Genomic DNA, 22,082 nt, shown 5'->3' with positions numbered 1-22,082 from the left:
GGCTTGAGGGGCTGAATGGCCTCTTCCTGCGCCTAGGTCGCTCCCACAGTTCAGTTGAGACCTCAGTCCTTCTAAGTTAGCCTTTGTTAAGTTCACAAGCCCAGCTGGTGTGGAATCCTCCCGCTTCACACACGCACTCCACCGAACACCTTGACACAGGGTCGCACTGGATTCTCCGCATCGCTTATTCTCACATTTTAATATGTTACTGCTGCTACAAAAATAATAGTGACTACAATTCAAAAATGTACTTCATTGGCTGGAAAGCGCTCGGGGACAGCCTGAGTGCAGGAAAGACACCAGACAACTGCCTGTCTTTATTTCAATAATTTATAGATTGCGGGGCGTGGGGATTATAATAAAAATACACTCGACAAGTTATTAAATACCATGATTTCTCACACAGGGATATGACACACGCAAGGAGCTCGTTCGTCTGTCGGGGTCCAATATCGTGAATGAACACTTTGCTTTCCACCTGCCTCTGCTCAATTCACCCCTTCCCCCTCCCCCATTCCCCAAAGCTCAGTGCCCGACACGGAAACAATGATTCATTTCCCTTCCCTCTCCGGCCATAAAACCTCCACTTTATTCAGAATGTCCCATATTAGAGGGTAAAATATATTAATCTGTGAAATGAAAATATTAAGGGCAGCATGTTGCCTGGAACTGAAGAAAAACAAAGCTGGAGGCTCTTGTGAAAAAAGAACTTGTTTCTCAGCTCACCAGTCAGTGACGACTGAGGAGGCTGGTAAGACAAATACAAAAGAGTAGGAATTTGTGCCAGCAATGATTGAGTGAGTAGTGCTCTCTCCCCTCGGAGTCTCACATTTGTGGGTTTGCGCCCCACTCCGAAAACTCGAGCCAGCACTGAGGGAGTGCTGCACTGTCGGAGGGGCAGCACTGAGGGAGTGCTGCACTGTCAGAAATGCAGCACTGAGGGAGTGCTGCACTGTCGAAGGGGCAGCGTTGAGGGACAGCCGCACTGTCGGAGGGGCAGCATTGAGGGACAGCCGCACTGAGGGAGAGCTGCACTGTCGGAGGGGCCGATTTTCAGGTGAGACATTAAATAGAGACCCCATCCGGTCTCTCAGGTGAAGGTAAAAGATCCCACAGTCACTGTTGGAAGAATACCAGTGAAGTTCTTCCCAGTCTCCTGGGGCCAATATTTATCACTATAAACAGCTGATCTGGTCATTTATCACATTGCTGTTTGTGGGGACTTGCTGTGCACAGATTGGTTGCCACACTTCCTAAATTACAACAGTGACTGCATTTCAAAATATGCGCTTGATTGGCTGTAAATGATGTTGGGATGACCTGAGGAGGTGAAAGGTGAGGAAGTGGGGAATTCTCTAAGAGTGGGAAGTGAAAGAGGAGACTTATCAACAGCTGCTACTGACACGTGTGATCGGACACAAGAGAGGAACCACCTCCCCCTTCCCTCCCTCTCCGGGAACGGTTTCAGATGAGACCTTCATGATTAAATAGCGTCAAGGGAAGGGTCAGGAACAAGCTCCTTTACGGCACTCAAACACTCTCCTAACATGATTTACGTGCTTGTTGACCGAGGTCAGCGATGGTCCGAGCGAGCGTGTAGCTACGCCACGCGGTACGACCTCATCCTGCTGTATTCTGTCCGATCAGTCCGAGCAGCCCAGATAAAGAGGGCAGCGGCCATGAGCTGGAGAGGTGCAGAGACACAGGCCAGGCAGAAAGACCAGCCATACTCTCCATCTGGGTGGAGCTCCGACGCCTGCATCTTGACATGGAGGAGCTCAGTATTGGCAGCGAAACAGGCCACGGTCCCCAGTGTACAGAATCCTGCGAGAGTCAGAGACAGAGATCAGGTCAGAATAGCAGGAATACAAACCCGATTGCCACATAAACACCTCCGCCTGCAAGTTCCCCTCCAACTCACACACCATCCTGACTTGGAACTATAATCGCTGCTCCTTCACTGTCACTGGGTCAAAATCCTGGAACTCCCTTCCTAGCAGCCCTGCAGGTGTACCTACCCCACATGGACTGCAGCGGTTCAAGAAGGCAGCTCACCACCACCTTCTCAAGGGCAATTAGGGATGGGCAATAAATGCTGGCCTGGCCAGCGATGCCCACATCCCAAGAATGAATAAAAAAAAACAAGAGTCAAACTCTTAAAAACCTGAGAGTTTTGGTCCAAAAAGGAAGTTGCGATTTTTTCATAAACATCATGAATGTAGAATGACTAATAAAGCTCATTAGTGGAGTATTTAATCTCGATCATGTCAAAGCTCGTCAGAAAACATTTTACAGCGGCAGGGGCTGGGATAGTGAGCCAGGGAAGGACGAGGGGGAGGAGGGGAGCGGAGCCGAGCGAGGGGGCGAGACGGGGATGTGGCCGAGGGAGGGGAGCCAGGGAGAGGGCCTTTTAGGCCTACCTGCGAGGAGGTGTAACACTCCAGTGCCAATGGCTGGGTAGAGTGTGTGACAGGAACAGGCACATAGTCCAATCAGTGCACCGAAACACATCAGCCCCAGGCTGATGAATGGGAGCAAGAACTGGCAGCGACTCAGGTCTGTAAACACAGAGAGAGAAAAAGAAAAAACAAGAAAGTTAGATCCTGAACTTTTGTAGAAGGGAGGTAGCTTCAGGTCACAAATCACCATAATACTGTCCAAGAATGAATGGGCAAAATAACCATTTTGGTTCTCTCTCATAGATCAAAAATCTAACTCAGCCTTGAAGATATTCAATGACCCAGCCTCCACTGCTCTCTGGGGAAGAGAATTTCAAAGATTAGCAACCCTCAGAAGAAATTCCTCCTCATCTCCATCTTAAATGGGAGATTCCTTATTTTTAAACTGTGCCACCTGGTTCGAGATTCCCTCATGAAGGGAATCATCCTTTCAGTACCTAGTCTGTTAAGGCCCGAATCTTTCCTCCTAAGACAATCCCTTCATCCCAGGAATCAGCCTATCGAACCTTCTCTGAACTGCAGCCAATGTAACTATATCCCTCCTTAAGAAAGGAGACGAAAACTGTACACAGTACTCTAGGTGCGGACTCAGCAATGCCTTGGACAGTTGTAGCAAGACTTCCCTACTTTTATATTCCATCCCGCTTGCATAAAAGGCCAACATTTCACTTGCCTTCCTAATTACTTGCTGTAACTGCATGCTAATTTTCTGTGATTCACGTACAAGGACACCCAGATCCCTCTTGTAAGAAATTGAATCTTTAATAAATGATAACTCTAATAACAGAATTCTTATAGAAATAGTTCTCTCTCACTCACTCTCAAAGATTGTAAAGCAGGAAGCTAAGACAGCATAGGCCTGTTACCTCTGCCAAGTACGTAACTTGAGCACAGGCTCTGAAACAAGACATTCCTAAAGCTGGTAAGATGGAACTTCGTGCCCTCTCCATACAAACATCTGGCAGAAGTTTATAAACAATAACAAGCATGAGACAAGGTGATTTCAGGGGGCAGAGTGATGAACAAGGCAGAGGTGAGGATCCTGACACCTCGGGTACCTGTCCTGTTAGAAGGGTTCGAATGAGTGATTGTCAAAGGGTGAACCACCAGCCCCCAAAAATAAGGTACATCAGCGGACGCTCAGAGCAACAGGGACGACAGCCCCGGTCTGGCAGAAGCTGGAGAGCTTCCTAGCTTCCTGACACCTCGGCGAACTGGAGGTGGCAGCAAGACAGAGGGAGAGAGGGAGGGAGAGAGAGAGAGAGAGAGAGAGAGAACGATAGTGAAGCTGCAGAAATCAGCAGCAAAATCATCTGTTCACGGGTCGTATATTTCTTCTGTCTATTTAGCTTATGCATCACATTTAAACTGCTTCTTAATAAACGACTTTAAAATTACTTGAGTTCTCGACCTCCTATTTTGCACAATCTTTGACTCTGGAATCTAAATCTTACACTCTGTACCGCAGCATTCTGCAGTCACACTCCACGCAAATAATATTCTGTTTTTCTATTCTTACTAACAAAGTGGACAACCTGTGTAACAGGTTTGAGGATCTGGGAGATACTAATCCGCTGCTCGAAAGGCTTACTGGGGGTGGCAGAATGTAGATAGAGCGTGACGCGTTTACATAGAATTTCTCCATTATAATTCTGGATGTGGTAAATTATATCAGGAGAGGTTCACAGAGGAACACAGCACTCAGAAGCAAGCTTTATCTCACATTAAAGAAACTGGACAAAGGGCAAAGCAAACTCACAGGTTCTCATGTAATCAACTCCACCGTTGTGGTTTCCGACGTGCACGTACTTGGGTGTAAACTGGTCCTGAAGAGAGAAGCTCACACACAAAGTGCGCTGCTCCATATCTGCAATGACAGGTAGAAAGGAGTCAAACAAAGAATAAAGACTATATACGTGGGAGGGCGAAAGGGAGGGCGGATGGGGCAGGGGTGTGGGCGCGAGGGGGGGGGGGGAGGGGACGGAGGTGGGAGCACCAGAGAGAGAGGAAATTGCAGAGATTCTGAACATCATATTTCAATCCTCCCTGGCTACAGGAGAGGTGCCAGAGGATTGGACGACTGCTAGCATAGTACCATTACTTGAAACGGGCGGAAGGGATAATCCGAGTAATTCCAAAGAAAAGTGCAGGAGGGCAGGCCAGGAGCAGCACCAGGCATACCTCAAAATGAGGTGTCAACCTGGCGAAGCGACAACCCAGGACTACATGCATGTCAAACTGCGGAAGCAGCATGCGATAGGCAGAGCTAAGCGATCTCATAACCAACAGATCAGATCTAAACTCTGCAGACCTGTCGCATCCAGTCGTGAATGGTGGTGGACAACGAAACAACAAACAGGAGGAGCTGGCTCCACAAATATCACCATCCTCAATGATGGGGGAGCCCAGCACATCAGTGCGAAAGATAAATATTTGCAACCATCTTCAGCCAGAAGTGCCGAGTTGATGATCCATCTCGGTCTCCTCCTGACGTCCCCAGCATCACAGCTGCCAGTCTTCAGCAAATTCGATTCACTCCGTGTGATATCAAACGATTGAAGGAACTGGATACCGCAAAGGCTATGGGCCCTGACAACATTCCAGCAATAGTACTGAAGACCTGTGCTCCAGAACTTCCCGCGCCCCTAGTCAAGTTGTTCCAGTACAGCTACAACACTGGCATCTACCCAATGTGTAAAATTGCCCAAGTATGTCCTCTACACTAGAAGCAGGACAAATCCAACCCGGCCAATTACCGCCCCATCAGTCTACTCCCCATCATCAGCAAAGTGATGGAAGGTGTCACTGACAGTGCTATCAAGCGGCACTTGTTTAGCAATAACCTGCTCAGTGACGCTCAGTTTGGGTTCTGCCAGGGCCACTTAGCTCCTGACTTCATTACAGCCCCAGGACAGGGAGCACAGTTTTAGACTTAGTTTTAGGAAATGAAGATGGGCAGGTGGAAGGGGTGGCAGTGGGAGAGCATTTTGGTGGTACTGATCATAATTCAGTAATTTTTAACATAATTATGGAAAAGGAGAGAGATAGAACAGGAGTTAGAGTTCTCAGATGGAGCAAGGCCAATTTTACTAAACTGAGGAGTGATTCAGTGAAAGTGGACTGGAAACAGCTACTTGAAGGTAAATCAGTGTCAGAGCAGTGGGAGACATTCAAAGGGGAGATTCAAGGGGTTCAGAGTAAACATGTTCCCACAAAGAAAAAGGGTGAGACAGCCAAATCGAGAACCTCATGGATGTCAAGGAGCTTACAGGGTAAGATAAGGCAGCAAAAGAAAGCTTATGTCCGACATCGAGTACTCAGTACTACAGAAAGCCGAGAACAGTATAGAAAGTAGAGGGGTGAAATGAGAAAGGAAATTAGGAAAGCAAAGAGAGGGCATGAAAGAATATTGGCAAGCAAAATCAAGGTGAACCCAAAGATGTTTTATCAATACATTATGATCAAAGGTTATCAAAAGGTAACCCATGTGTAGGGACGGAAGATATTGGTATGGTTCTTAATGAATACTTTGCTTCTGTCTTCACAAAAGAGGGGGACGATGCAGATATTGCAGTTAAGGAGGAAGAGTGTGAAGTATTGGATGTGATAAACATGGGGAGACGAGAATTATTAATGGAATTAGCATCCTTGAAAGTTGATAAATCACCAGGGCCAGATGAAATGTATCCTAGGCTGTTAAAAGAAGCAAGAGAGGAAATAGCAGAGGGTCTAACCATCATTTTCCAGTCCTTACTGGATACAGGTGTGGTGCCGGAGGATTGGAGAATTGCTAACGTTGTACCTCTGTTTAAAAAGGGAGCGAAGGATAGGCCGAATAATTACAGGCCAGTAAGTCTAACCTCAGTGGTGGGCAAATTATTGGAATCTATTCGAAGAGACAGGATAAACTGTCACTTAGAAAGGCAAGGATAGTCGGCATGGATTTGTTAAGGGAAGATATTTTTTGATCAACTTGATCAAATTTTTTGAAGTAACAAGGACGATGGATGAGGGAAGTGCAGTTGATGTGGTCTACATGGATTTTAGAAAGGTTTTTGACAAGGTCCCACGTGGCAGACTGGATAAAAAAAATATAATCCCACGGGATCCAGGGAAATGCAGCAAGGTGGATACAAAATTGGCTCAGTGACAGGAAACAAAGGGTAGTTGTTGACGGGTGTTTTTGCGAATGGAGGGCTGTTTCCAGTGGCGTTCCGCAGGGCGCAGTACTGGGTCCCCTACTTCTTATGGTATATATTAACAATTTGGACGTTAATATAGAGGGCATGATCAAGAAGTTTGCAGACGACACAAAAATTGGCTGCGTGGTAGATAATGAGGAGGATAGCTGTAGGCTGCAGGAAGATATCGATGGTCTGGTCAGCTGGGCAGAAAAGTGGCAAATGGAATTCAACTTGGAGAAGTCGGAGGACACAGGTGAAGTTTTAAATGATTACTTTTCATCTGTGTTCACTATGGAGAGGGATGATGTAGGTGTAGTGATCAGTGAGGGGGGATTGTGATAGACTTGAACAAATTAGCATTGAAAAGGAGGAAGTATTAGCTGTATTAGCGGGCTTAAAGGTGGATAAATCCCCAGGACCAGATGAGATATATCCCAGGCTGCTATGCAAGGCAAGGGAGGAGATAGCAGGGGCTATGACACAAATTTTCAAATCCTCCCTGGCCACAGGAGAGGTGATAAGAACTTGGAGCAGGAGTAGGCCGTCCGGCCCCTCGAGCCTGCTCCGCCATTCAATAAGATCATGGCTGATCTTTGTGGACTCAGATCCACTTACCCGCGTTCTCACCGTATCCCTTAATTCCTTTATTATTCAAAAAAATATCTACCTTAGCTTTAAAAACGTTTACTGAAGAAGCGTCAACTACTTCACTGGGCAAGGAATTCCATAGATTAACAACCCTCTGGGTGAAGAAGTTCCTTCTTAATTCAGTCCTAAATCTGCTCCCTCTAATCTGGAGGCTATGCCCTCTTGTCCTAGCTTCACCTGCCAGTGGAAACATCCTCTCTACTTGTATCTTATCTATTCCCTTCATGATTTTATATGTTTCTATAAGATCCCCCCTCATTCTTCTGAATTCCAATGAATATAATCCCAATCTACTCAGTCTCTCCTCATAAGCCAACCCCCTCAACTCCGGAATCAACCTAGTGAACCTCCTCTGCACCCTCTCCAGTGCCAGTACATCCTTTCTCAAGTAAGGAGACCAAAACTGCACACAGTACTCCAGGTGCGGCCTCACCAGTACCTTATACAGCTGCAACATAACCTCTCTGCTTTTAAACTCAATCCCTTTAGCAATGAAGGACAAAATTCCATTTGCCTTCCTAATTACTTGCTGTACCTGCAGACCAATCTTCTGCGATTCATGCACAAGGACACCCAGGTCCCTCTGCATAGCAGCATGCTGCAACTTTTTACCATTCAAGTAATAATCCTTTTTACTGTTACTCCTACCGAAATGAATGACTTCACATTTATTAACATTGTATTCCATCTGCCAGACCTTTGCCCACTCACTCAATGTATCTATGTTCCTCTGCAAAGTTTCACAGTCATCTGCACACTTTGCTCTGCCACTCATCTTAGTGTCATCTGCAAACTTTGACACCCTACACGTGGTCCCCAACTCCAAATCATCTATATAAATTGTAAATAATTGCGGTCCCAACACCGATACGAGGCACTCCACTAGTGACTGATTGCCAACCGGAATAGCACTCATTTATCCCCACTCTCTGCTTCCTGTCAGTCAACCAATCCTCTATCCACGTTAATACTTTACCCCAAACGCCATGCATCCTTATCTTATGCAACAGCCTCTTGTGTGGCACCTTGTCGAAGGCTTTTTGAAAATCTAGGTACACCTCATCCACTGGGTCCCTATTGTCCACCTTGCTCGTAATGTCATCATAGAATTCCAAAAGATTTGTCAAGCCAGAGGATTGGAGGACAGCGAATGTGGTACCAATATTCAAGAAGGGTAGCAGGGATAAACCAGGTAATTATAGGCCTGTGAGTCTAACGTCAGTGGTAGGGAAATTATTGGAAAAAATTCTGAGCGACAGGATTAATCTCCACTTGGAGAGGCAGGGATAGTCAGCATGGCTTTGTCAGGGGGAGATCGTGTAACAAACTTGATTGAATTTTTCAAGGTGGTGACTAGATATGTAGATGAGGGTAAAGCAGTTGATATCGTCTACATGGACTTCAGTCAGGCTTTTGATAAGGTCCTGCATGGGAGATTGGTTAAGAAGGTAAGAGCCCATGGGATCCAGGGTAATTTGGCAAATTGGATTCAAAATTGGCTTAGTGGCAGGAGGCAGAGGGTGATGGTTTGAGGGTTGTTTTTGCGAATGGAGGCCTGTGACCAGTGGTGTACCGCAGGGTTCAGTGCTGGGACCCTTACTGTCTGTAGTGTACATTAATGATTTAGACGTGAATATAGGAGGTATGATCAGTAAGTTTGCAGACGACATGAAATTTGACGGCGTCTAAAATAGTGAGGAGAAAGACCTTAGATTACAGGATGATATAGATATGCTGGTAAAATGGGCAGAGCTGTGGCAAATGGAGTTTAATCCTGAGAAGGTGAGGTGATGCATTTTGGGAGTACCAACAAGGCAAGGGAATATACAATGGATGGTAGGACCCGAGGGAGTACAGAGGGTCAGAGGGACCTTGGGGTGCTTGTCCATAGATCACTGAAGGCAGCAGCCCAAGTAGATAAGGTGGTTAGGAAGGCATACGGGAAACTTACCTTTATTAGCCGAGGCATAGAATATAAGAGCAAGGAGGTTATGATGGAGCTGTATAAAATGCTGGTTAGGCCACAGTTGGAGTACTGTGTACAGTTCTGGTCACCACACTATAGGAAGGATGTGATTGCAATGGAGAGGGTGTAGAGGGGATTCACCAGGATGTCGCCTGGGCTGGAGCATTTCAGTTATGAAGAGAGACTGGATAGGCTGGGGTTGTTTTCCTTGGAGCGGAGAAGGCTAAGGGGACCTGAATGAGGTATACAAAATTATGAGGGGCACTGATAGGATAGATAGGAAGAAACTTTTTCCCTTAGCGGGGAGGTCAATAACTAGGAGTCATAGATTTAAGGTAAGGGGCAAGAGGTTTAGAGGGGAGTTGAGGAAAACTTATTTCACCAAGATTGTGCTTGGAATCTGGAACCCACTGCCTGAAGGGCAGGAACACTCACGATATTTAAGAAGTATTTAGATGAGCACTTGAAATGCCATAACATACAAAGCTACGGACCAACTGCAGGAAAGTGGGATCAGTTTTGGACGGGTGTTTGATGGTCGGCACAGGCGCGTTTGGCCGAAGGCCATGTTTCTGTGCTGTAAAACTCTATGACTAAGTGTGAGGTGATGCATTTGGGGAGGTCAAACAATCAAGGGAATACACGGTCAATGGGAAAATACTGATAAGTGTAGAGGAAGTGAGGGACCTTGGAGTGAATGTCCACAGATCCCTGAAGATAGCAGGACAGGTCGATAAGGTGCTTAAGGCGGCATATGGAATCCTTTCCTTTATTGGCCAAGGTATAGAATATAAGAGCAGGGAGGTTATGCTGGAACTGTATAACTCATTGGTTCGGCCACAACTTGAGTACTGTGTGCAGTTCTGGTTACCTCATTACAGAAAGGATGTAATTGCACTAGAGAGGGTACAGAGGAGATTTACGAGGATGTTGCTTGGACTGGAAAAATGCAGCTATGAGGAAAAATTGGATAGACTGTAGTTGTTGTCCTTAGAAGAGAAGGCTGAGTGGAGATCTGATTGAAATGTACAAGATTTTGAGGGGCCTTAGGCTAGAGTCGAGGTGAAGGGTCTATTCACCTTTGCAGAGAGGTCAGTGACTAGGGGGCATAGATTTAAAGTGATTGGTCGAAAAATTAGAAGGGAGATGAGTAAAAATTTTTCACCCAGATTGTGGTGGGGGTCTGGAACTCACTGCCTGAAAGGGTAGTTGAGGAAGAGACCCTCAACTCATTCAAAAGAAGTCTGGACATGCACCTGAAGTGCAGTATTCTGAAGGTCTACGGATGAAATGCTGGAAGGTAGGATTAGAATAGGTGGATCGTTTTTTGGCTGGCACAGACACGATGGGCCAAGTGGCCTCTTTCTGTGCCTTAAACTTTCTATTATTCTATGGATCCTTTGGCAAGTAACTCACCTCCTGACTCCCCAAAGCCTGTCCACCATCTACAAGCAATAAGTCAGGAGTGTGATGGAACACTCTCCACTTGCCTGGATGAGTGCAGCTCCAACACTCAAGAATCTTGACACCATCCAGGACAAAGTAGCCCACTTGATTGGCATCCCATCCACAAACATTCACTCCCTCCATCACCGACACACAGTGGCAGCAGTGTGTACCATCTACAAGATGCACTTCAGCAACGCACCAAGGCAACTCAGGCAGCACCTTCCAAACCCGCGACATCTACCACCGAGAAGGACAAGGGCAGCAGAAGCATGGGAACACCACCATCTGCAAGTTCCCCTCCAAGTCACACACCATCCTAACTTGGAACTATATCGCTGTTCCTCCGTCGCTGGGTCAAAATCTTGGAATTCCCTTCCTAATAGCATTGTGGGTGTATCTACCCCACATGGACTGCAGCAGTTCAAGAAGGCAGCTCACCACCACCTTCTCAAGGGCAATTAGGGGTGGGCAATAAAAGCTGGTCTGGCCAGCGACGCCCACATCCCATGAATGAATAAAAAAATAAAATCAGTCAAGACAAATGGCTGGAGAAACCTGAGGGACTAAAGTCTGACAAGTTCCCGGGACCAATTGGCCTGCACCCTAGGGTTCCAAAAGAGATATCTGTAGAGATACTGAATATGCTAGCTATGATTTTCCAGAATTCCTTAGATTCAGGAATGGTCCCGTCAGATTGGAAGTTGTCAAGTGTTACACCGTTTTTCAAGAAGGTCGGGAGAAAACAAGGCACTGCAGGCCAGTTAACCTAACATCAATTGTTGGGAAGATGCAGGAAACTGTTATTAAAGAAGTCTTAACAATGCACTTGGAAATGCATAGTATGATTAGAATAGGTCAGCATGGTTTCGATACAGAGTAAAGAGCCGTTTAAACTGTCCCTGGAGTGTCGGATTAACCCGGGTCACTCACTGTGCCCGGCTCAGACTCAAGACTCACCTGCCTCACTCACTGAGACGCTCCTGGATCACTTGCCTTAATGTAAGCGGATGCCGGGTTTGGTAGCAGGACAGGCAGACGGGATTAGGACGACTGCTCATGTGGAGGATAAGCATCAGTAATCTCTCAAAGAATCAGAACAGACCAGCGAGACTCAGAAAAGGAAACTTGTTTTGAATTTGTGAGCCTGGCTTTCTGAAATGCTTTTGTATTTGGCGAGAATGTTGAGCCAGTGAAATTTTGCCCCAGTGGGATGAATAGATACTATATGACTTTATTACAACAGTAAGGTACCGTGTGTACTGTAAATATGGACTGAAATGACAGTAATAACAATGTAACTGATCAATTTTCAGCTGAATAATAAAGGGAAATCATGTTGATTAATTTATTAGAGTTTTTGAGGATGTAACTAGTAGGGTAGATAAAGGGGAACCTTGATGGAGTATACCTGGATTTTCAAATGGCATTCGAAAAGGTGCCACTAAAAAGATTAATAGGCAAGATAAGGGCTCATGGTGTTGGGGGTAATATATTAGCTTGGATATAGAACTGGTTAACAGACAGGAAGCAGAGAGTGGGCATAAATGGGGAATTTTCAAGTTGGCAGGTAGTGAATAGTGGGGTACCGCAAGGATCAGTGCTGGGGCCTCAGCTATTTACACACTATATTAATGACTTGGATGAAGAGACAGAGAGTAATGTACCGAATTGATGATACAAAGCTTGGTGGAAAGGTAAGCTGCGAGGATGACACAGAGAGGCTGCAAAGAGATATAGACATGTTAAGTGAGTGAGCAACCAGATGGCAAATGGAGTATAATGTAGGGAAATGTGAAGTTGTTCACTTTGGTCGTAAAAATAGAAAAGCAGAATTTTTTTTTTTAAAAAAGGTGTGAAACTTTTTTTTATTCATTCATGGGATGTGGGCGTCGCTGGCCAGGCCAGCATTTATTGCCCATCCCTAATTGCCCTCGAGAAGGTGGAGGTGAGCTGCCTTCCAGAATTGCTGCAGTCCATGTGGGGTAGGTACACCCACAGTGCTGTTAGGAAGAGAGTTCCAGGATTTTGACCCAGTGACAGTGAAGGAACGGCGATATAGTTCCAAGTCAGGATGGTGTGTGACTTGGAGGGCAACTTGCAGGTGCTGGTGTTCCCATGCATCTGCTGCTCTATTCCTAGTTGATAGAGGTCGCAGGTTTGGAAGGTGCTGCCTAAGGAGCCTTGGTGCATTGCTGCAATGCATCTTGCAGATGGTACACACTGCTGCCACTGTGCGTTAGTGGTGGATTGTGCCTTGTAGATGGTGGACAGGCTTTGGGGAGTCAGGAGGCGAGTTAATTTACTGTCGCAGGATTCCTAGCCTCTGACCTGCTCTTGTAGCCACGGTATTTATATGGCTACTCCAGTTCAGTTTCTGGTCAATGGTAGCCCCTAGGATGTTGACAGTGGGGGATTCAGTGATGGTAATGCCATTGAATGTCAAGGGGAGATGGTTAGATTCTCTCTTGTTGGAGATGGTCATTGCCTGGCACTTGTGTGGCGCAAATGTTACTTGCCACTTACCAGCCCAAGCCTGGATATTGTCCAGGTCTTGCTGCATTTCTACATGGACTGCTTCAGTATCTGAGGAGTTGCGAATGGTGCTGAACATTGTGCAATCATCAGCGAACATCCCCACTTCTGACCTTATGATTGAAGATGATTAATGAAGCAGCTGAAGATGGTTGGGCCTCAGACACTACCCTGACGAACTCCTGCAGTGATGTCCTGGAGCACAGATGATTGACCTCCAACAACCACAACCATCTTCCTTTGCGCTAGGTATGACTCCAGCCAGTGGAGAGTTTTCCCCCTGATTCCCATTGACCTTGGTTTTGCTAGGGCTCCTTGATGCCATACTCGGTCAAATGCTGCCTTGGTGTCAAGGGCAGTCACTCTCACCTCCCCTCTTGAGTTCAGCTCTTTTGTCCATGTTTGAACCAAGGCTGTAATGAGGTCAGGAGCTGAGTGGCCCTGGCGGAACCCAAACCGAGCGTCACTGAGCAGGTTATTGCTAAGCGAGTGCCGCTTGATGGCACTGTTGATGACACCTTCCATCACTTTACTGATGATTGAGAGTAGACTGATGGGGCGGTAATTGGTCGGGTTGGACTTGTCCTACTTTTTGTGTACAGGAAATACCTGGGCAATTTTCCACATTGTCGGGCAGATGCCAGTGTTGTAGCTGTACTGGAACAGCTTGGCTAGGGGCGCGGCAAGTTCTGAAGCACAGGTCTTCAGTACTATTGCCGGAATATTGTCAGGGCCCATAGCCTTTGCAGTATCCAGTGCCTCAAGTCGTTTCTTGATATCACACGGAGTGAATCGAATTGGCTGAAGTCACCTGTGATGCTGGGGACTTCAGGAGGAGGCCGAGATGGATCATCAACTCGGCAATTCTGGCTGAAGATTGTTGCAAATGCTTCAGCCTTATCTTTCGCACTGATATGCTGGGCTCCCACATCATTGAGGATGGGGATATTTGTGGAGCCACCTCCTCCAGTTAGTTGTTTAATTTTCCACCACCATTCACGGCTGGATGTGGCAGGACTGCAGAGCTTAGATCTGATCTGTTGGTTATGGGATCGCTTAGCTCTGTCTATCACATGTTGCTTATGCTGTTTGGCACACAGGTAGTCCTGTGTTGTAGCTTCACCAGGTTGACACCTCATATTGAGGTATGCCTGGTGCTGCTCCTGGCATGCCCTCCTGCACTCTTCATTGAACCAAGTTTGGTCTCCTGGCTTGATGGTAATGGTAGAGTGGGGGATATGCCGGGCCATGAGGTTATAGATTGTGGCGGAGTACAATTCTGCTGCTGCTGATGGCCCACAGTGCCTCATGGATGCCCAATTTTGCATTGCTAGATCTGTTCGAAATCTATCCCATTTAGCACGGTGATAGTGCCACACATGATGGAGGGTATCCTCAATGTGAAGGCAGGACTTCATCTCCACAAGGACTGTGCGGTGGTCACTCCTACCAATACTGTCATGGACAGATGCATCTGTGGCAGGCAGATTGGTGAGGACGAGGTCAAGTATGTTTTCCCCTCTTGTTGGTTCCCTCACTACCTGCCGCAGACCCAGTCTAGCAGATATGTCCTTTAGGACTCGGCCAGCTCAGTCAGTAGCGGTGCTACCGAGCCACTGCTGATGGACATTGAAGTCCCCCACCCAGAGTACATTCTCTGCCCTCACCACCTTCAGTGTTTCCTCCAAGTGCTGTTCAACATGGAGGAGTACTGACTCATCAGCTGAGGGATGGCGGTAGGTGGTAATCAGCAGGAGGTTTCCTTGTCCATGTTTGATCTGATGCCATGAGGCTTCATGGGGTCCAGAGTCGATGTTCAGGACTCCCTCCCTACTGTATACTACTGTGCTGCCACCTCCGGTGGGTCTGTCCTGCCAGTGGGACAGGACATACCCGGGGATGGTGATGGCAATGTCTGGGACATTGTCTGTAAGGTATAATTCTGTGACTATGACAGGCTGCTGCTTGACTAGTCTGTGGGACAGCTCTCCCAACTTTGGCACAAGCTCCCAGATGTTAGTAAGGATGACTTTGCAGGGCCGACAGGGCTGGGTTTGCCATTGTCGTTTCCGGTGCCTAGGTCGATGCCGGGTGGTCCGTCCAGTTTCATTCCTTTTTATTGACATCGTAGTGGCTAGGTACAACTGAGTGGCTTGCTAGACCATTACAGAGGGCATGTAAGAGTCAACCACATTGCTGTGGGTCTGGAGTCACATGTAGGCCAGACCAGGTAAGGACAGCAGATTTCCTTCCCAAAAGGACATTAGTGAACCAGATGGGTTTTTACAACAATCGACAATGGTTTCATGGGCATCATTAGACCAGCTTTTTAATTCCAGATTTATCAATGGTGGGATTTGAACCCATGTCCCCAGAGCAATGCCCTGGGTCTCTGGGTTACTAGTCCAGTGACAATACAACTGCCTCCCCTTAAGTGTTGATATCCAGAGAGACTTGGGGGCACTCGTACAAGGAATGCACAAAGTTAATAAGCAGATGCAGCAGGCTATTAGGAAGGCAAACGGCATGTTGACCTTTAATGCAAGGGGATTGGAGTACAGGAATAAAGGAATCTCACTAAAATTGTGCAGGGCTTTGGTGAGACCACACCTGGAATACTGTGTGCAGTTTTGGTCTCCACATTTAAGAAAGGATAGACTTGCACTGGAGGCAGTGCAGTGAAGATTTACTAAATTGGTCCCTGGGATGAGGGGGTTGTCCTATGATGAGAGGCTGAGTAAATTGGGTCCATATTCTCTGGAGTTTAGAAGAATGAGAGGTGATCTAATTGAGACATACAAGATTGTGAAAGGGCTTGATAAGGGCGAAGCTGAGAGATTGTTCCCACTGGTCAGGGAATCTAGAACACGGGGACACAGTCTCAGAATAAGGGGCCAATCATTCAGGACTGAGATGAGGAGAAACTATTTCACTTTGGAATTCTCTACCCCAGAGGGTTGTGGATTCTCCATCGTTGAATACATTTAAGGCTGGGACAGATAGATTTTTGGTCTCGTAGGGAATGAAGGGATATGGGGAGCAGGCGGGTAAGTGGAATTGAAGCCCAAGATCAGCCATGATTGTATTAAATGGCGGAGCAGGCTCGATGGGCCGAATGGTCTACTCCTGCTCCTATTTCTTGCCTTCTTGAATGTGTGGAAGAACTGGGGTCTGCAGGGCTATGGGCAACGAGCAGGATGGTAGGTTTCACCTGGGTACCTTTTCGTCAAGTAGCAGAGAGAGCAGGAGGAGTTTACAAACCTGGTGGTGGAGGTTTGAACCAGTGCGAACTCTTGGGGACGCTGATACATCGCCTCCACAGGCCGACGGTGCCATTGTATATGAAGAGTGCCCGGGAGTAGAGATACTCATCAAAATCCTCGCTCTCAAATTCCTTGCTGGCCAACTGCTGCTCTGTGCTGTTAGTTTCAGAAAGGCTGGGGGGGCTCCGGTACTCGAACCAGTGATCAGTACCAATAGCAGCAGCAATGTACACTGCCGAGATCAGGGCCAGGACACTGCCAATCACCAGCGCTGTGGCAAAGCGGTTATCCACCATCGCACCAGCAAGTCAGCTGCACCGAGGGCAGCGAATGCCAACTGTAGGAAGAAGGACACAGAGCTTAATATAGATGGGAAGGCACAGGAAGGACAGAGGGGCGGGCGCAGGACGGTGCGAGACAGAGGGGGAGCACAGGCAGGCGAGGGACAGAGGGGCGGGTGCAGGGCAGTGTGAGACAGAGGGGGAGCACAGGCAGGCAAGGGACAGGGGGCGGGCGCAGGACAGTGCAAGACAAAGGGGAAGCACGGGTGGACAAGGGACAGAAGGGTGGGCACAGGACTGTGCAAGACAGAGGGGAAGTATGGGCGGATGGGGCCAGAGGGGCAGGCACAGGACAGAGGGAGAGCACAGCCGAGGGACAGGGGGGGGCAGCATGTGCAAGCAGGATATACAGTGACAGTGAACATGTGAGGGACAGAACAAGAGAGAGCGTGGAACAAGAGACAGCGCGAGCGTGAGCTGGATAGACAACGAGAGCGACCCAGGACGGACAGAGCGAGAGAGACAGGACAGAGAGTGCCAACGAGAGCATAAATAGCAAGCAGTCAAGATGCAGGCAGCGCTAGAGGAGTAAAACTGAGACCTTTGTGAATACACACGCCCATCTCCTTAAGTGCACCATCCCCCTCCCTGAACACCCCCTGCAACCTGTCCCAAATACCTCACAGTACAGACATGTCTCCACAAATACCTGCCCTCGGTCTGTCTGCACCTCAGTATGGGGCCCATTTCACCAGCTAGACCTCTCATTCTCTCTCAACAGACATTGAGGTCAGGGGTCAGTACTTTTGACAAGATAGATACGCTGATGCCCCCTCTCAGTCACTGTTGTAACTGGAAAACAGCCCTGATCCCACAGCACGGCAAACAGTTACCAATCCCGGATAATGTGCTTCGGACACAGGAGGGAGCCCGAGTTGATTGGGGCAGAGACAGAGGGTGGGTGAGACGCAGACGTACAGACCCAGAAAGACACGCTCCCATTCCCTCAGCGCCTTTCATGACCTCAGAATGTCCTAAAGTGTTACACCACCAACCAAGTGCTTTTGTTCAAAGTGTAGTCACTGTGGAAATATCAGAAACACAGCTGCCATTTTGCCGAGGGAGCGCCGCGCTGCCGGAGGGTCAGCGCCGAGGGAGCGCCGCGCTGCCGGAGGGTCAGCGCCGAGGGAGCGCCGCGCTGCCGGAGGGTCAGCGCCGAGGGAGCGCCGCGCTGCCGGAGGGTCAGCGCCGAGGGAGCGCCGCGCTGCCGGAGGGTCAGCGCCGAGGGAGCGCCGCGCTGCCGGAGGGTCAGCGCCGGGGGAGTGCTGCACTGTCCCAGGGTCAGTACTGGGGGAGTGCTGCACTGTCCCAGGGTCAGTACTGGGGGAGTGCTGCACTGTCCCAGGGTCAGTACTGGGGGAGTGCTGCACTGTCCCAGGGTCAGTACTGGGGGAGTGCTGCACTGTCCCAGGGTCAGTACTGGGGGAGTGCTGCACTGTCCCAGGGTCAGTACTGGGGGAGTGCTGCACTGTCCCAGGGTCAGTACTGGGGGAGTGCTGCACTGTCCCAGGGTCAGTACTGGGGGAGTGCTGCACTGTCCCAGGGTCAGTACTGGGGGAGTGCTGCACTGTCCCAGGGTCAGTACTGGGGGAGTGCTGCACTGTCCCAGGGTCAGTGCTGAGGGAGTGCTGCACTGTCCCAGGGTCAGTGCTGAGGGAGTGCTGCACTGTCCCAGGGTCAGTGCTGAGGGAGTGCTGCACTGTCCCAGGGTCAGTGCTGAGGGAGTGCTGCACTGTCCCAGGGTCAGTGCTGAGGGAGTGCTGCACTGTCCCAGGGTCAGTGCTGAGGGAGTGCTGCACTGTCCCAGGGTCAGTGCTGAGGGAGCGCTGCACTGTCCGAGGGTCAGTACTGAGGGAGTGCTGCACTGTCGGAGGGTCAGTACTGAGGGAGTGCTGCACTGTCGGAGGGTCAGTACTGAGGGAGTGCCGCACTGTCGGAGGGTCAGGACTGAGGGAGTGCTGCACTGTCAGAGGGTCAGTACTGAGGGAGTGCTGCACTGTCAGAGGGTCAGTACTGAGGGAGTGCTGCACTGTCAGAGGGTCAGTACTGAGGGAGTGCTGCACTGTCAGAGGGTCAGTACTGAGGGAGTGCTGCACTGTCGGAGGGTCAGTACTGAGGGAGTGCTGCACTGTCGGAAGGTCAGTATTGACCATGTATAAAACAACAGGTGATGTGGGTGATTGATGATAATGTCTGTCTGTGGGATCTTGCTGTGTATAGATTGAAGTGCATCAATTCCTGCAGGTTAACAGTGACTGTCCCTCCAAAGCAGCACAGCCATGTTTAAAGATCTCCTCCTTGCTTCTCTGCTCCGAGGATTTCAATCCCAGCTTCTCCATATCAACTCTCAGTAGCAATTACCTCAAAGTCACACTTTCGGACCCTCCTCCTGGAGCGGGGCCCAGACAACCGCCTTCACTCTTTCCGTCCAACCGCCGGCACCAATCCGGTCCCGCTCTCTCCCCGTCCAGCCCGGGTCGGCTCTCCGATGACCCGGCCGCCGCCTCCCGAAGCTCCAACTTCCGGCCTTCCCCCGCCGCTTCCGGTTCTCAAAACGACTTCCGGTCTTCACTGACGTCACCGCCCACGCCCCGCATTGCCCCACCCACTCCGCCGCGTGCCCCGCCCAGGCCACGCCTTGCTCCGCCCAGTCCTCGCCTGGCTCCGCCCAGTCCTCGCCTGGCTCCGCCCAGTCCTCGCCTGGCTCCGCCCAGTCCTCGCCTGGCTCCGCCCACTGCCGGTACCCCCCCTGCCAGCTCGCGCCCATTTTGAATGGCGACAGTTTGACTGTGTTTGAAAGGAGGGGAAGCGGGAGTTAACGGTGAGTGTGAACCGAGTGAGATCCATCTCTCATCAGCTCTTTATTTCATTCTCCGCTCAGATTCCCACTCCGTTAGCTGAAATACAGCGGCGGAACCAGAAGGACCTTCATCCATTATGGTCATTCTGGGAGATGTAGCCCCAATACTGACCCCCCCACTGCCCCAATACTGACCCCCCCACTGCCCCCAATACTGACCCCCCCACTGCCCCAATACTGACCCCCCCACTGCCCCAATACTGACCCCCCCATTGCCCCAATACTGAACTCCCCACTGCCCCCATACTGACCCCCCCACTGCCCCAATACTAACCCCCCCACTGCCCCAATACTGACCCCCCCACTGCCCCAATACTGACCCCCCCACTGCCCCCAATACTGACCCCCCCCACTGCCCCAATACTAACCCCCCCACTGCCCCAATACTGACCCCCCCCACTGCCCCAATACTAACCCCCCCACTGCCCCAATACTGACCCCCCCACTGCCCCCAATACTGACCCCCCCCACTGCCCCCAATACTGACCCCCCCACTGCCCCCAATACTGACCCCCCCACTGCCCCCAATACCGACCCCCCCACTGCCCCCAATACTGACCCCCCCACTGCCCCCAATACTGACCCCCCCACTGCCCCCAATACTGACCCCCCCACTGCCCCAATACTGACCCCCCCACTGCCCCAATACTGACCCCCCCCACTGCCCCAATACTAACCCCCCCACTGCCCCAATACTGACCCCCCACTGCCCCAATACTGACCCCCCACTGCCCCAATACTGACCCCCCCACTGCCCCCAATACTGACCCCCCCACTGCCCCAATACTGACCCCCCCACTGCCCCATTACTAACCCCCCCACTGCCCCAATACTGACCCCCCCCACTGCCCCAATACTAACCCCCCCACTGCCCCAATACTGACCCCCCCACTGCCCCAATACTGACCCCCCCACTGCCCCCAATACTGACCCCCCCACTGCCCCAATACTAACCCCCCCCACTGCCCCAATACTAACCCCCCCCACTGCCCCAATACTAACCCCCCCCACTGCCCCAATACTAACCCCCCCCACTGCCCCAATACTAACCCCCCCCACTGCCCCAATACTAACCCCCCCACTGCCCCAATACTGACCACCCCACTGCCCCCAATACTGACCCCCCCACTGCCCCAATACTGACCCCCCCCACTGCCCCAATACTGACCCCCCCCACTGCCCCAATACTAACCCCCCCACTGCCCCAATACTAACCCCCCCACTGCCCCAATACTAACCCCCCCACTGCCCCAATACTGACCCCCCCCACTGCCCCAATACTGACCCCCCCCACTGCCCCAATACTAACCCCCCCACTGCCCCAATACTAACCCCCCCACTGCCCCAATACTGACCCCCCCACTGCCCCAATACTGACCCCCCCACTGCCCCAATACTGACCCCCCCACTGCCCCAATACTGACCCCCCCCACTGCCCCAATACTGACCCCCCCCACTGCCCCAATACTGACCCCCCCCACTGCCCCAATACTGAACTCCCCACTGCCCCCATACTGACCCCCCCACTGCCCCAATACTGACCCCCCCACTGCCCCAATACTGACCCCCCCCACTGCCCCAATACTGAACTCCCCACTGCCCCCATACTGGCCCCCATCTGCCCCAATACTGACCCCCCCCACTGCCCCCATACTGACCCCCCCCACTGCCCCCATACTGACCCCCCCCACTGCCCCCACACTGACCCCCCCCACTGCCCCAATACTGAACTCCCCACTGCCCCAATACTGACCCCCCCCCACTGCCCCAATACTGACCCCCCCACTGCCCCAATACTGACCCCCCCACTGCCCCAATACTGACCCCCCCACTGCCCCAATACTGACCCCCCCCACTGCCCCAATACTGACCCCCCCCACTGCCCCAATACTGACCCCCCCCCACTGCCCCAATACTGACAACTCCCCACTGCCCCAATACTGACCCCCCCACTGCCCCAATACTGACCCCCCCACTGCCCCAATACTGACCCCCCCACTGCCCCAATACTGACCCCCCCCACTGCCCCAATACTGACCCCCCCCACTGCCCCAATACTGAACTCCCCCCACTGCCCCAATACTGAACTCCCCACTGCCCCAATACTGACCCCCCCCCACTGCCCCAATACTGAACTCCCCACTGCCCCAATACTGAACCCCCCACTGCTCCCATACTGAACCCCCCACTGCCCCCATACTGAAAGCCCCACTGCCCCCATACTGACACCCCCCCACTGCCCCCATACTGACTCCCCCCCACTGCCCCCATACTGACCCCCCCACTGCCCCCATACTGACCCCCCCACTGCCCCCATACTGACCCCCCCACTGCCCCCATACTGACCCCCCCACTGCCCCCATACTGACCCCTCCACTGC

At 50.6% G+C, this 22,082-nt stretch overlaps 1 protein-coding gene across 2 annotated transcripts; it reads right to left on the bottom strand.

Annotated features, from left to right (window-relative positions):
- Window positions 1-316: 316 nt before the first annotated feature.
- On the bottom strand, window positions 317-19,395 carry LOC137352719 (claudin domain-containing protein 1-like). Of its 2 annotated transcripts, XM_068018461.1 has the most exons (5): window positions 19,204-19,395; window positions 16,500-16,838; window positions 4,219-4,326; window positions 2,421-2,558; window positions 317-1,824 (listed from the first exon to the last, which is right to left on the bottom strand). In XM_068018461.1, the coding sequence occupies exons 2-5, from the start codon at window positions 16,795-16,797 to the stop codon at window positions 1,601-1,603; spliced, it is 768 nt and encodes a 255-aa protein (XP_067874562.1). In that variant the 5' UTR covers window positions 16,798-16,838; window positions 19,204-19,395; the 3' UTR covers window positions 317-1,600. The 2 variants fall into 2 exon arrangements, with proteins under 2 accessions (XP_067874562.1, XP_067874563.1); XM_068018462.1 differs by lacking the exon at window positions 16,500-16,838.
- Window positions 19,396-22,082: the final 2,687 nt, after the last annotated feature.

This window comes from Heterodontus francisci, chromosome 39 (genome assembly GCF_036365525.1).
Source record: "Heterodontus francisci isolate sHetFra1 chromosome 39, sHetFra1.hap1, whole genome shotgun sequence".
Lineage (NCBI taxonomy): Eukaryota > Metazoa > Chordata > Chondrichthyes > Heterodontiformes > Heterodontidae > Heterodontus > Heterodontus francisci.
Note: the sequence above shows the minus strand (reverse complement) of the source record. Positions and strands in the feature narration are given on the sequence as shown.

Excerpts from the sequence above, each read along its gene's own strand:
- LOC137352719 (XM_068018461.1), bottom strand. The coding sequence starts at position 16,797 with ATGGTGGATAACCGCTTTGCCACAGCGCTGGTGATTGGCAGTGTCCTG. Across the intron at positions 4,327-16,499 it reads GTTCAAACCTCCACCACCAG|ATATGGAGCAGCGCACTTTG; the intron begins GTTTGTAAACTC and ends CTGTCATTGCAG. Across the intron at positions 2,559-4,218 it reads AGTTGATTACATGAGAACCT|ACCTGAGTCGCTGCCAGTTC; the intron begins GTGAGTTTGCTT and ends CTGTGTTTACAG.